This window comes from Leptonotus elevatus, chromosome 4, assembly GCF_054856555.1.
Source record: "Leptonotus elevatus isolate MCC_2025b chromosome 4, RoL_Lele_1.0, whole genome shotgun sequence".
NCBI classification, from domain to species: domain Eukaryota; kingdom Metazoa; phylum Chordata; class Actinopteri; order Syngnathiformes; family Syngnathidae; genus Leptonotus; species Leptonotus elevatus.
The window spans coordinates 14,123,478-14,137,494 of record NC_141242.1 but is presented as its reverse complement, the minus strand read 5'-3'; the positions used below and the strand labels follow the sequence as shown (position 1 = coordinate 14,137,494).

General features: G+C 37.3%; 2 protein-coding genes across 2 annotated transcripts; one reads left to right on the top strand and one right to left on the bottom strand.

Moving 5' to 3' along the window:
• Nucleotides 1-1,477: 1,477 nt before the first annotated feature.
• Nucleotides 1,478-4,460, bottom strand: LOC147175636 (lithostathine-1-beta-like). Its single transcript, XM_086074711.1, has 7 exons — nt 4,392-4,460; nt 4,176-4,238; nt 4,024-4,051; nt 3,823-3,908; nt 3,564-3,692; nt 3,249-3,354; nt 1,478-3,180 (listed from the first exon to the last, which is right to left on the bottom strand). Exons 2-7 carry the CDS (start codon nt 4,236-4,238, stop codon nt 3,068-3,070), a joined length of 525 nt encoding a protein of 174 aa, XP_085930837.1. The 5' UTR covers nt 4,392-4,460; the 3' UTR covers nt 1,478-3,067.
• A 7,273-nt stretch (nt 4,461-11,733) lies between these two features.
• LOC147175635 (ladderlectin-like) lies at nt 11,734-13,707 on the top strand. The gene is made up of 7 exons (XM_086074716.1): nt 11,734-11,801; nt 11,960-12,022; nt 12,166-12,193; nt 12,318-12,415; nt 12,531-12,656; nt 13,257-13,359; nt 13,440-13,707. Exons 2-7 carry the CDS (start codon nt 11,960-11,962, stop codon nt 13,514-13,516), a joined length of 495 nt encoding a protein of 164 aa, XP_085930842.1. The 5' UTR covers nt 11,734-11,801; the 3' UTR covers nt 13,517-13,707.
• Nucleotides 13,708-14,017: the final 310 nt, after the last annotated feature.

The following is a 14,017-nucleotide window of genomic DNA, read 5'->3' as shown; positions in this document are numbered from 1 at the left end:
GGAGAGGTGAGGGGTTGAGGGCTTAGGCACAACTTGAGCCACAACCACAACAGATGGAGCAACATGGCTAGTCTATTATTATCAGCGGATTTCTTTATTATCTGGTTTATCTGTATGACATCAAAATGGTCGATAATTGCAGATAATTATTGGCCACCAATATTATCGTATATCCCTAAAAAAACAACAACTTTAAACCCTAAAAATACCTTCAGTTGAAAACCGACTAGTGACTTAGGCTTCATTGCTAGAATTAAAGGGATACTTGACTCATTGAGCCATTTTCAGCAGCAAAAAGTTAATATTTTGTCCAGAATGAATTCTTCATTATTTTTCATGGAAAATGAATACCTTAAAATAAAAATGTTTCCATTTGCTGTCGACTGAAGATGGCATAACCTGTGTTGAGGAAGTAGGTAACGACCAATCATAGCTCAGTTTTCTGACCCAGAAAACGGGTGAGCCATGATTGGTCCTTACCTACTTCCTCAACACATGTGATGTCATCTTCAGTCGACAGCAAGTAGAAAAAAAAAAAGTTATTAATTGTATTAATTGAAAAATAATGAAGTTATCAAATTAATTCTGGACAAAAACATTTTACTGCTGAAAATATCTCAATGAGTCATGTATCCCTTTAGGTTAAGAGGGATCTTCACCTTTTGCTTTTATTTTCCTTTCTTTTACTCTGCGTTGCAAATGAAAATGTGTTCTTAGCGGCCTAAACTGGATAAATAGAAGTTAAAAGAGGTGGAAAGAGTGCCACAAGTAACATCACTAGGGACCGGTGCCAAAGAGTAAGACAGTAAGGTCAACATTTCCGCAAAAAATAATAGAAGCAAACAAATGTGTTGGATGGCAAGAATGACAGCAATTTAAAAAAAAAAAATTGGGAATAAATGAGGTTTCTGTTGCTATTAATGCGCACTTTTGGATTGTATGCAAAGCGCTTTGAATATTTCTAATTGCAGGTAAAACATTTTTAAAGTGTAGTTTTTGCCAGTCATTATGTTAATCAGGAGCAAGTGTGTTTATTGGGAATGTTGTTATTGCTACTAGGAGGCTCTGTCAGGTAGCCTAAATAAAAGTGAAAACGGTTCACGTAAGGAAAGTTACATTTGTGGCTTTGTGTCAAAACATTTCAACTTTAGACTATAGAATTCCGTCGACTCCATGCATGTAGGGATATCGCAGACAACACCTGCACTGGGAACAGGGCATGGCTCATAAGCACAAGCACGCTAATTATCCGAAAGAAGACAACTGAACCGGATCAGTTGCACGCCAACCCAGCAAGCATAATTCCTTCACTGTGACAGGTAGCATTCCATCCTTTTATGTCTGATGCTGAGGAAGAGTCAAAATGAGGTGTGTCATCAATAATGATGTAAAAGTCCCTGAGCGTCTTCAAATGACTGTAAGTAGTTGTTCCATTGTTGAGAATTCTCTGAACAAAAGCAGCACATGCAAATCCAAGTAACTTTTTTTCTGTCTTTATTCATCAAGATAAATGAAGGCTAAACGAATTAAACAACTGTTATTGTTATTCTGTCAGATGTGCTCTCAGCAAATACAACAATCACTTCTGACAAACTTTCTGTGTCTCTTCCAAATTCTGTTTCTGACCTTGCGAAGTTGGGCTTCATCATCAAACTTGTATATGAAAGAAAAAAAAGGAAAAAATCGAACTTGTATATGAACTACAAATGGTGTTACTTATATCAGTGTTTTATAATATGAATAACTGCTTGAAATGCAAGGCAAGGCAACTTAATTAGCTTAGCATCAACAAGTAGTTTAAAGTCACACATAGGTCACATTAGATAACAGTACAAACATTTTGCAGAACAAAGGAGAACGTGGTGAAAACAGCAAATAAAACCCACAAGATAAAAACATAAAGTAAATGTTACGGCATTGTGCTGTAATACAAATAGAAAGTTGAAAAAGTGTGAGTGATTTATTCAAGGACAGCAGTGTCACCACGTGTGGCTTCTTATTTCAAGAGTGCTCAGACATAGAGCAGACCTGATGTTTCCTGGGAGTTTGTTTTCAAAAATATACTATATAAAAGATTCAGAACGTGAGAAACAAATATGAGGGTCTCAAAATCACTTGTCCAAGAGACAGGGAAGCAGCGCAAAGACATCAGAACGAGCTGCATTGTTTTGACATCAGCTGCAGCTGCCATCTTGACAAAAGATGGGCATGCAATTTTTTTATTTATTCATAAAGGTATCAATATCTATCTTTTAATCATAGAAATACTCTTTAGCGTATAATAAACTGTATTGGTAATGGATTTGTGTGTTTTTTAATATTCAGATATAATCCATGACAACACTACAGAATTCTGGTCTGGTGTGGTCCGGTAGCTTTTAACTTCAGTGAACGGAGCTGCATACTGACTATACAAAATTCCTCCTTGGGTCCAAAAACAACTAAGTCCGTTTTTCTCAGTTTAACTGAAGGAAATGAAGACACAGCCACTCAGTAATGTTTAATGCATTGACCCAGTGCTTGAATGGGGCTGAACTTGAGTCACGTGCTTGTCATTTCAGCAGTATACAAGTTATGTTGTGCAATGATTAGTATACTACAGTATGTTTCTGAAAGGTGTTTCAAACTCTTTCTTTTTACTTGGAAACATCTGCCCCTCCTAAGGTCTCTGCCAGTCAGCTACATGCAAGTCAATTGTTGAATGCCACACATCTGAGCCAAAAGGTCAAACCTCTCGTCATCACTAGGGGTAGGTGGGGCCAACACACCCCCTGCACCACCTCAGTGGAAACCCCAGCAAAGTGATTGGTTGCATATTATGTTGGGTGAAGTATTTCTAATACAAATGAATAACAGATGTTTGTGACAGGCATCAATGTGTTGATTCTGAAATTCAGAGGTGTAATGGACTCGAAAAACGGATCAGGTCTTTGCGGGTCTAACAAGGGACGAGGCAAATTTGCTGTCAGTAACTGAGAATTGTGGAAGAAGAAGAAGAAATGAGATGATAGTAAACTCTTAAAAAAGAAAAGAAAAACAATAACAGCACAAGTTTAATGATGTCGCATTAAACTGATGGCCCTGGACAGTCTGGAAAGCTTGGATCTCCGCCTTTGCACACATCCATGATGCAAACATATGCTTTTGTGTCTGCGCAAGTATCATCTGCCCAAAGTCCAGCTGTAAGAAATAAATGTTGAAGTAAAACCACATTCCCTAACCAAACTTGTATCACAAATGATACTTACTAGCTAACATCTCGACACAGGCATCAGTGTCGTCAGGCTCGAGAGCCACGGAATCAAAGTTAGTGAAATCCTCAAGTGAGCCATCAGTCCAAATGAAGTCATTGTTCTTAAAAAGACAAAGTCACATTTGATTGAGCTTGGATTTGCTTGGATTTCACCATCATTAGTGTCATACCGTGTCCTCGTAAAACTAGGTTTTTAGGTAAGAGTGTGGAGAAAAAGGCCAGGCGATTTTTTTTTTTGTGGAAAGATAGAAATTATCCTGGAAGTAAAATACATTTAGTTTAACTAAAGTGCACCTGATCAAAGTCTTACCAAAATTGCATCGTGGAGTCCAATCCAGGATTCAGTCGCAGAATTATCCGTAAGCAGTTGACAAACGATGTCATTTTCCAGGTCACTGTGAATGGAGACCAGATTTGCATCTAGATCGATGCAGGCCATCTGATTGAAAAAGAGATCGCAAAGTTGATTTCACTCACTTGGGATCCAACAGACGCCAATCAACAGACCAGAAGGATCACTGATTATAAAAGAACTATAATCACAACTTGTAAGTAAAAGTCTCCCATACCTCTGCATCGATAAAGCTCGCCGGGGTATTTTGGTAGATGTAACAATGACAGTCCAACTGAGTCCAGCCTACAGGACATTTAATGTCTGCAACACAATTTTTGTTTAAGGAAGAAAATAAGATGTCAATAAAATTTGATGTCAACATTCAAAACCCAAAAATGTTTCGTTTGCAAAGTATCACTGGGTCATAGCTACCAACTTTTCCAATGGTGCAAAGGGAAAGACCACTGCGAAGAAGACAAGAACATTAGAAAATTCAGACTGCGGCGCGTTGGTACAAATGCAGACACCAGCATCAAACACAATCGCTTTTGTTTTTTTTTAAGTCAGTGAGTAAGATTTTTGACTTACGACCCCAGTCAGCAGTCCACTTATCCCACAAAGGAGTAACAACGAGCAAAGAGCAAATGCCATCTGTGTGATGATAGAAAAACACTTTGAAATTCTAAAGATAGCTACCACTGTCTCATGTACATTGTGACCATGTGACACAAAAATACAGTCTTTGCTGAAAAGCTCCCATAAAATTGAGTTAGAAAAGTAGGATGCAAAGTTGTGTCACGTTACCTTTGCAGTCGTGTTGCTTGATGCTGAGGACAATGACGACGATTTCTTTTATATGTTGGGTTGGCTCTGCTGGAATGTTGAATGTGTTAAATTAGTCACATGACACATCAGACCAGACCTCGCAACTCAGGTTTGTCAAACAAAAACAAAACAATGAACTGACTGTTTGACAAACAGGTTTTGGACTAAAGTGATCAGTCACTATAGGAACCCAACTTGGGGATTAACTAAGAAACTAACAAACTTAATTTGTTCCGAGATTCTGTTTGTGAACCAAAATGTTTGCCAACTGAAACAATATGTGGGTAAAAGTATCTCAATGGAAAATAACTGCGATAGAAGTAAAAGTCACCTTGGACAATGAATGTGCCATTAGTAAAATTGTCTGACAAGTTAATTAAGATTCTCGCTTACATTATTTTAGTACAAACAACTTAAATTGTTTTGCGTGCTAGAATCTTAATTAAGTTGAAGCAATTCAACTTTCATTGTGTGATACTACTCGATTTAATTATATACTGTAAGAAAAATTGTGCTGGACCAACTTAACAAATTGAGGTAACCATTTGTACAAACTTCTCTAGTTTTTCTTCTCTAGAAAAGTTCATGCTTTAGTATAGAGAACATGATTTGTTTTGTATTCTACAAGCATAATTAAGTTGAACATAATTTTAACTATGCAAAGACTACTCCATTTAGTCACTTGCTCTTTTTCTTTAATTCTACTTGAATCATTCAACTAATGATGACATACAACAGGAACTAGAGGGTCTTTATCTTGGTTAACGAGATCAGGGACACACGGCCAGAAGAGCTAGGAACCGAACACACATGATTGGCATTGGGAGAGAAGCACCCACTTGGTATTGTTAAGTTGACATTTCAATAGACCGACCGCCTCAAAAAGACTTGACAATCATAATGGTCAGACTGATCCAAAGTCACAAGCATGTAGATCTGCACCTTATCTAGGCAGCTCTCTCCATAGAATAGACCAACTTATTCATATGTTTTTAACGGATTGAAATGTGTACATTTAACAAACTTTTTTTTATTTTTTTTATAGAAAGCCCTTGATTTTAAGTCGAAGTAACCCAATGAATCAAGATGGCAGCCACTACACGCGCTGGGCGCCGCCTCCGTTCTGAACAGGGCCAGATTGGATTTTGACACTTGCTAAAAACATTCTGGAAAGTCAGTCCTAAAAATCCGATTTGAGGAGGAATCCGATTGGAGTCAGATATGCCCGCAGTCTGAACGCAGCCTAAGTTGTTCTAACTTAAATACACTCCTGAGTTAAGCCAGGGCAAAAATGTCTGTTCAGAATCAATATATTATTAAGTTAAGACTGCTTTCTCTGTTTTAATTTAGACCAACTTATTAAAAGAAATTATCTAATGATTATAATGTGTTCATGGAACAAACTATTTTTTATGCATGGAAAGCCCTTGATTTTAAGCTGTACCTACTAACGCCATGAATCATTTTTTAGAGTGTGGTTGAACCAACACTGTATTCATAGTAGTGCTGGGCGATATGACGATATTATCGTGAAGACGATAAAAAAAAAAATCTTATGGCGTCATTTTTTCCTATCGTGTCTATCGGCATTTGTCACTTACAGCAAACAAAATACGTGACAGGACGCTTGTTTGAGACACAAAAGCATTCATTTGCATGCTTATTTCACACAGTTGTCCTTAGGTAGCAGCCTTAACAACATATATCAGTGAATCATGATGATACATAGTGTGGTTCACACCCTTGCCCCTCTGCCCTCTCTCAAAAAAAGAGCCCTTTGGAAAGTTCTTTTTTTATTTGTTTTTTAAATAAACACTTTACTGAGGACAGGTCAATGTCGACACAATCGTTTAGAAAAGCTGCATGATTAATCGCGTGTGAACCCCCTGACTGTAAAAGTAAAACACACAACAAATATGATGGGAAAATGTAATAAGACTATACATACCCAATTGAAACAATGAAGGTCACTTCAGTTTCTTGAGAAGCATTCTTTTGTTTTACCTCACATCGCTTTGGCACTTATTGATCACAATTTACTAATAGTAAAAATATATATGTATATATGGTGGTACCCCTAAACCATCATATGTTGGAGAAATACTTTGCATGTGTCATTTATAGATATATTGGAACACTTTTGGCTCCCAGCCATAAAATATATATATATATATATATATATATTGTTTTTTGACGCAACCTAGCCAGTGTGCTTTATGTTAAAATGAGCACCAGATTTGAATGTGTCAGTGTGCATTTATGTACTGCTGCAGTGTGACTGTAGTGGAAAAGTACAAGTTAAGTCAACCGTCATAACGATTGCTTCTGAGGGCTAACTTCAAAATAAAAGTTTATCAAGGCATTGTACAGTATTACTTTTTGGCACAGGTGGACATTCTGTCAATAATGGTGAACACCCACTTGCTGACGAATGATGGAAACACTGACGAGTACCTTGCTACTCTTGTTCTCCTGCAGCAAACAAGTAAATATACACTTACCAGGTATGCTAACTTCCTCACACACAATTCTCCAAGCCTTCTCTCTTCTGGTTCTTCTAGTTTAGTGTGCAGTTCATTTATTTTACATCAGGCACATTGTTAGGGAACTAAGGGGTCTTTCGTGCGTCAGGCAAGTGTTAATTTTGTCAACAAAAACTAAACTAAAATAATTTTGTCAACACACATTTTTCACCAGACTAAAACTAGACTAGGCTAGACTAAAACCTTCATTAAAAAACAATAACCAGGATTGAATCAGTATGAATTTTTGTCGACTAATAAAGACGAGACGAAAATGTACTTCACTTAATAAAAAGTGGACTAAAATCTATGGACATTTTAGTTGATGAACAAAAACAAGACAAAAATGATATGATTTAGCAAAATCTTGATATGATATGATTTTGTAAAATGTTGTCTCTGCTAATCAGTCATGTGACACCCCCCTTTCAAATCTGCAGCTAGCGAGCTAGCAAGTGCAACATGCACAAACACATGGGACAGGCAGGAGATGGTTTGGGAATGGTTAAAAAAAAAAATTATAGTTATAGTAACGTAACATTAACCCAACGGCTGTGACAACAATAATGTTAAACCGACCGCTAACAAATGCTAGTTAACTTACTTGCTCGTAGCATGGAGCCATAGTAGCCACTGTAATTGTGTGTCCAGTTTTTTTCATCCCAAAAAAAAAAAGAGGTTTTTTTTTAATGTTAAATAGTTTTAGATCTGAAATGTTCAACATAATCTTATGGAGAGAAAAAAAATACACAGGTTAAATGATTGTCCTGACTAAGACTAAAACGTTGACAGTTTTTGTTGACTAAAACTTGACGAATAAAATGAGGTTTTCTTGGACTAAAATAAAGACTAAATTGATAGATTTATAGTAGACTAAAAATGGACTAATTAAAAACGGGATGAGGTTGACTAACTATGATAAAAACTAACAAGCGTGATTAAAACTGGACTAAAACTGAGACTAAATTTAGAAATGGCGGATAAAATTAACACTCCGTCAGGCAAGTTATTGAACAGCTAAGAGGTCCTAAAATGGGGAAATACTGAGCCTGTTGGCTGTACGCGGCACTATCCCAGGCTTTTATATGACTGTGCGCACATAATATATGTGGCAACATTAGTGAGGAAAAGCACAGTAACATTAGAAACAATGTCAAGGAAAAAATAGTCGTGACAAGATGTAATTTATCATGACGGATGTGTGGTTAAAATGATGTTGACAAACCGCTCCCAAGAAATGTATTGCCGCTCCTAAAATAACGACTACAAAGTGTCACATTTAGCTTGCTTGTTAGCCAGGTCTATTGTCTCACTCTGCAAATGTTTGTGCAGGATCTTAATTAAATATGCTGAGTTTCATGTGTAGTCCCACTACCATGGTAGTGTGGATATTGGAGAGTCGGCGGTGTCGGCAGCCCACCAGCCTAAACATCAGCAGCCAGCAATAAGCGACATGCCAGAAGCAAGATGTAAAGCCGGACGTAGAATACATTACTCTTTCGCAAGTAATTGACTTATCACAACAGCAAAAATAACTTTTTACAGCGCTTATGCAGCAACACTTCCTACTTCCTTTTGAACATGTAAGCTGTGCTTAATGATGATTATGTAAATAAAAATAAAAAAATAATAAAAACTTTTCTTTAAAATCTTTGTCTTTTAATTGCAGTATTTCTGTTGCTGGTTTAATAAACAAACAAATAACACGTCGCAAAGTTGAGCTGATGTGCAAAGCAGTGCATATAAATGGCCTCTGGATGCTTGACTGTGAATTTGGCTTGGACCCCTCAAACTGCACCACTCATCACAGCTGCATCATCATAAGCCAGTGCAGCACTGAAGAGTTTCAATGCCATTCGAAACCTTCAATAGCAATATTCATGCCTTCTTCATCGAATGCTCTCAATCCTACCATTGCCAGCATACGCTCATTTACGCCCTCATTAGTGACACAGCGAACACAACTGTTTTGTGTTTCCGTTTCTGGCTTTCACAATAACTGAATAATAACTGCTATCACCTCCTCGATCTGCACAGCACTCAGTTATCTCATTTTGGGACAAAGGCGATAAACATACACTATGTTATGGGGTGTAAGAATGGAGAAAAGGATGAAATTGCTTTAAATGTTTGATACAATCGAGAAAATGTTCCTTACTGTGACTCCCTCATCGTGACGCGGAACGAAATGTTTTGATTGACTAAGAATTGTGTCCCAACCACAATATGGCTGACGTGCTCCCTTCTCTCCTTGATTTCTGCCTCATGTTATTCAACTACATTCAACTACAACGTCATGAACAGCGCTGGCTTATACTGTTCCAGGTGTTCATACCTGAAGTATGAAACCAGTTATGTTTATGCGACATGAGAAAATGCACAACGTTCTGAGCCTTCCGCGACATTCCAAGAGTGTCAACTTAAATGTTGTGTAACTCGAGGTCATATTTCTTTATAAAAATTGTTTTTAAAAAGTTGCTCATGAACTGAAATGTTCGTAAACCGGCTTACTCATAAACCGAGTATCGACTGTATATGTTTACGAATATCAGACTGTTTGGTTCATATATTGCCATGATTGCATCTTTCCATCACAATCATCATCAAAACTCTTTCGATTCATTACACATGAATTATAAAGGTGTGAGGAGCAAAATCATAAAAAAAAGGACAGACTAAACATTACAATAACAACATAAATTGGTACAAACCGGAAATATCTGTATTTTCTATGTTAAACGCTTGACTGAAATTGTTGTAAAATCTGGTTTTAATCCACCACCTTACCAATTGTGTCCTCTGGCGAGAACTTTTTTCCACTCACAATTATGCGGGCAATTCCAGGCCCCATTTTGTGCATACACAATGTTGAAACGTGAGACACACAGGGGAAACGTTGGAGCTGTGCGCTGGCTTTCTTGAAATCCAGAATGATCTCACACTTTTTTCTTTTTTTCTTCTTTTTTTTTTGCACATTCAGAATTCTAACAGCTAAAGTTCTGACCAAAACAAAAAGATCAGAACATATTGCTGCAGTTCTAAAGACTTTACACTGACTCCCAGTCATCTGTAGAATAGACTTTGAAGTTCTGCTGCTGATCTATAAATCACTGGATGGTTTAGGTCTGGAATGCATTTAAAGACATGGTAATTGACAATAAACCCAGTAGGGCTGTGAGGTTTGAAGGCAATTAGTGGAGACAAGAGTGCAAAGCAAACACAGTGAAGAAGTGGAGTTAGCCCCAAGTGTAAATGCTTTCAAATCCAGGTGAAAACGTATACCCCCCTTTTGCAGAGATTGCTGATGATCTGATTATATGAATCAGGTGTGTTGGAGAAGGGAAACATCCAAAACAGGACTCCGGCCCTTGAGGACCGAGTACCTTGCTGTAATTTGTTGTTTGTTGTAAAATGCACTATATAAATAAAGCTAACTTTTGATCCTGTGCTGTTCAGTGTGAGGTTGTTTACTGTACACCAGTTGGTAATCTTGGCAACATTTTTGAAAAAACAGTATAAGTAGCAGGGGTTCCCTACCTTTTTTGAAACTATGAGCTACTTTGTGATAACTGGTTAATGCAAAGGGCTACCAGTTTGATACACCCTGCTGAAATAACAAATGTGCTCAAATTAGTTTTAATAATGTTATTATATTAATTATTCATAATTCATTTAAATGATTTCTCCTCGTATTTAGGAAACAGATGGCTCTGGTTGGCGAGGTGGTACCGTTGCTTACCCTTGGTGCATGCGTCACAGATTCACTTCCTGTCCGGGTGACCACGTTTGTGTGTTTGAGTAGATGTGTGTGGAAAAAAAGATAGAAAATTTAGGAAACAGATAAATATAAATATGGATCACCTTATTTCTATCAATCTATGCCAGTGTTTACATTTTCAAATGAGCATGTCGACAATCTATCTAGAAAATCACAATGTCTCATCATTTGTAAGCTATAACTTTGCTCTCACCCAGTTGGTTGTTGTTGAGTTTTTAAATCTGCAGTGCTTTATTGGGTAATACTTTGTTCCTCGTGTTTCAGTAATTGCACTTGGTGTGCAACTTCTCCATCCAGTTATGCTGCATACCATAGCATACCAAGAAGTTGATTCTCAAAAACAGACTGACAAAGTAATTTGATGACACTCAGGGAACACTTAAACCATTTTAACTGTTGGTGCCATCTCTCTTTGTCTCCATTGTAAGAAAACGATTTTGGCAATAAGTACTGTATGATAAGAATACTGCAACATATATTAACAGAAATATAAGCCAATCCTGAACTAATAAAATAATATTTCAATAATCTGCAATTCGTACAGTTCGCACAATGAGTCAATATGTCACCATAGTCACTTTCTGGCTCCGTCCCTGTCTGTTAAGGGAAGGCTGGTGCTTTTACAAGCACAGGTCTTCAATTTACAATAGCTCCAACATGAGGCTTCAGGGTGCCAAATGGTGAGAGATAAGTAGTTTGCACTGCACACTCCACCATACTCACTATTTGTTTCTAGTATTTTTTTTAAATACTTTTGTAATCATGATTTTTATACAGCATTGATTTTGGTTAGTGATAGACAACTACTGCACGTTCCCACTTGTGTATAAGTTACAAATTATTAAAATATTTTTTTGTTAGTCCCCAATTTGGGTTCTCGGTGACTCACTTTGGTCCAAAACCTGTTTGGCACAGAGAACATCTTTGATGGGAGCTTCTTTGTTGTCTAGTGACAGATTTGAAAATATTTCCTTGTTTTGGGACCTGGTCTGATGAGTCATATGACTTCAACATTTCAAGACCCAACCCAACTTATAAAAGGAATCGTCGTCATCAACATCCTCAGCATTAAGGCACACGGCTGCAAAGGTAACTTCACACAACTTTACATCCCACTTTTTAAAATCAATATATTGTGGTCTTGAGCATTTTTTGCATTGTTGTCTCACACGATGAGATGTAAGTGTAATGTTAATATTTATTGTTAGAAATATGTTTGTTTTATTTGTTTGTTTGTCATTGCACAGATGGCATTTGCTTTTTGCCCCTTGCTCCTGTTTTGCGTGATCAGTGTACAGCTGCATGGAGTTGTAAGTCAAAATCGCATTCACTGACATAAATATACAACATGAATATTACAAATATATTTCTTATGATATTTGCTATATTTGTGTCTTCATTTGTGTCGATGTTCTCCTGTCGAATTTTAACAATGTGCTTTTATTCTTCACAGTGGTCTTTCTCTTTCAATTTTTTGAAAGGTTAGTAGCTGTACATCAATGATAGCTTTTAAATAAATACTTAATGAGTTTTTGGGCATTGCCACCAGATTTTACTGACCCGGTCTTGTTTTTTTTCTGTTTGTTTGTTTGTTTGTTTTTAAAGAAAAAATAGCCATCAATAACTGTCCTCCCGGCTGGACTCAATTCAACTGTAACTGCTACATTTTCCAAGCAGAAGAGAGGGACTTTGATGATGCAGAGGTATGGAAGACAACAGTTCTGATGTAGTTCCCAAGTCCCGACCAATATGTCTGTTGATCCAAACTGTCTGGTGGATCTGACTAAGTGAAATCAACTCTACTCTCTTTCCCATCAGAACATCTGCACAATTCTTGGTGGGAATCTGGCCTCCATCCACAGTGACTTGGAAAATACATTTGTTCAAGGACTCCTTCCAGGGGATGTTTCTGGAGCCTGGATTGGATACAATGATCAAACTGTGGTAAATCATTGACCAGAACAAAGTTCTGATTGAATCCTGTCAACTTGTGTACTGTATTACTATATTCAAATTTGTTTTGGTATGACTGTGTAGTTTACATGGAAAATCGTATGTGTCCTATTAACTCAGAATCAATCTTGTTACTGAAGAGGGTCTTCTGCCCAGATTTAGTCATAACTGTTTTAGTTTCCTTATTTCCTCAGTAGAGCTTTGTGAGTGTTATCGCAATTTCTGCCAGGTGCCGTCATGACTGGGACCTCCTCTATTTCCACAACAATGAGCCATTGTCTGTGGTTGAAGTCAATGTGTAATGAATGATGTCTTTAAAAGTCTTATCTCATGTCTGGTGATATCCGGGTGGGCTGTTTGCTGGGGGCTTGGGGGCTTTGTGGTACTGCCCTTCAAAATAGTATAAGAATGTTGTAAGTGTCTGAAATCTTTACACTTGTGAGAGGCTGCATTGCATTGTCTGGAACTCATTTGTGCCCGGAATATTCTGTAGAAATAAAAGCTTCGAAGTAACTGCCTCCTAACATTACCAGCATTAAAGGAATGAGGTTTAGAATTGTGACTGATTTAAATGTGACTTTGGTCTTCCAGAATAATGACTTCGTATGGACTGATAGTTCAACTGATGATTTCATGAACTTTGCGGCTACACAGCCTGATGACGAAGGTGACTGTGTCGTAATCAATGAGGATAGTAAGTATAATCAATAAATAAAGCTTGCTGAGAATCTAACGCTGTTACAACATAAATATGTATTTTTTTCCCCTTTACAGACGGGCTTTGGTTTGATATAGACTGCTCAGCCGAAGAACCATTTGTTTGCATCCAACCAGTCGACCCGAGTCACTAATCACTCCTCTTCCCATCCTGTCGTTTGTCACAATTGAGCTACGATGCCGTAGTGAGACAACATCAAACTCTTCTGGTGTCTTTGTATTTCCGGGCTTACTCTCAACTTTGCTTTTCTTCTTTTTCAGCAATGCTGAACTAACAGTTAAGGCTGTTTGAAAGCGCTATATAAATAAAGATGACTTGATTTGACTTGACTTGTTACTGACAACAAATTTAAAACATCAAATAGCATTTCTCTGGTATATGAAAAAAAATTGAGAATCAAAATACTTGTATGTTTGTCTTTTTTCTAATTCTCACTATTTTGAACTTGTTGAGTCTATTACTAAAATTAAATTCATGGTCATTGATGATCACGATGCAAAGCACTATTAAAGGCCATTCAATGTTTCATTATGGTAATTCCCAAGAATGTTTTCATTTAGTACATCAGTACAAAAACAAAAGATGTGTCCAGTTGGAGGCTGCAGGGAAGCATGTGGTGGTGGAGCAGCTACGA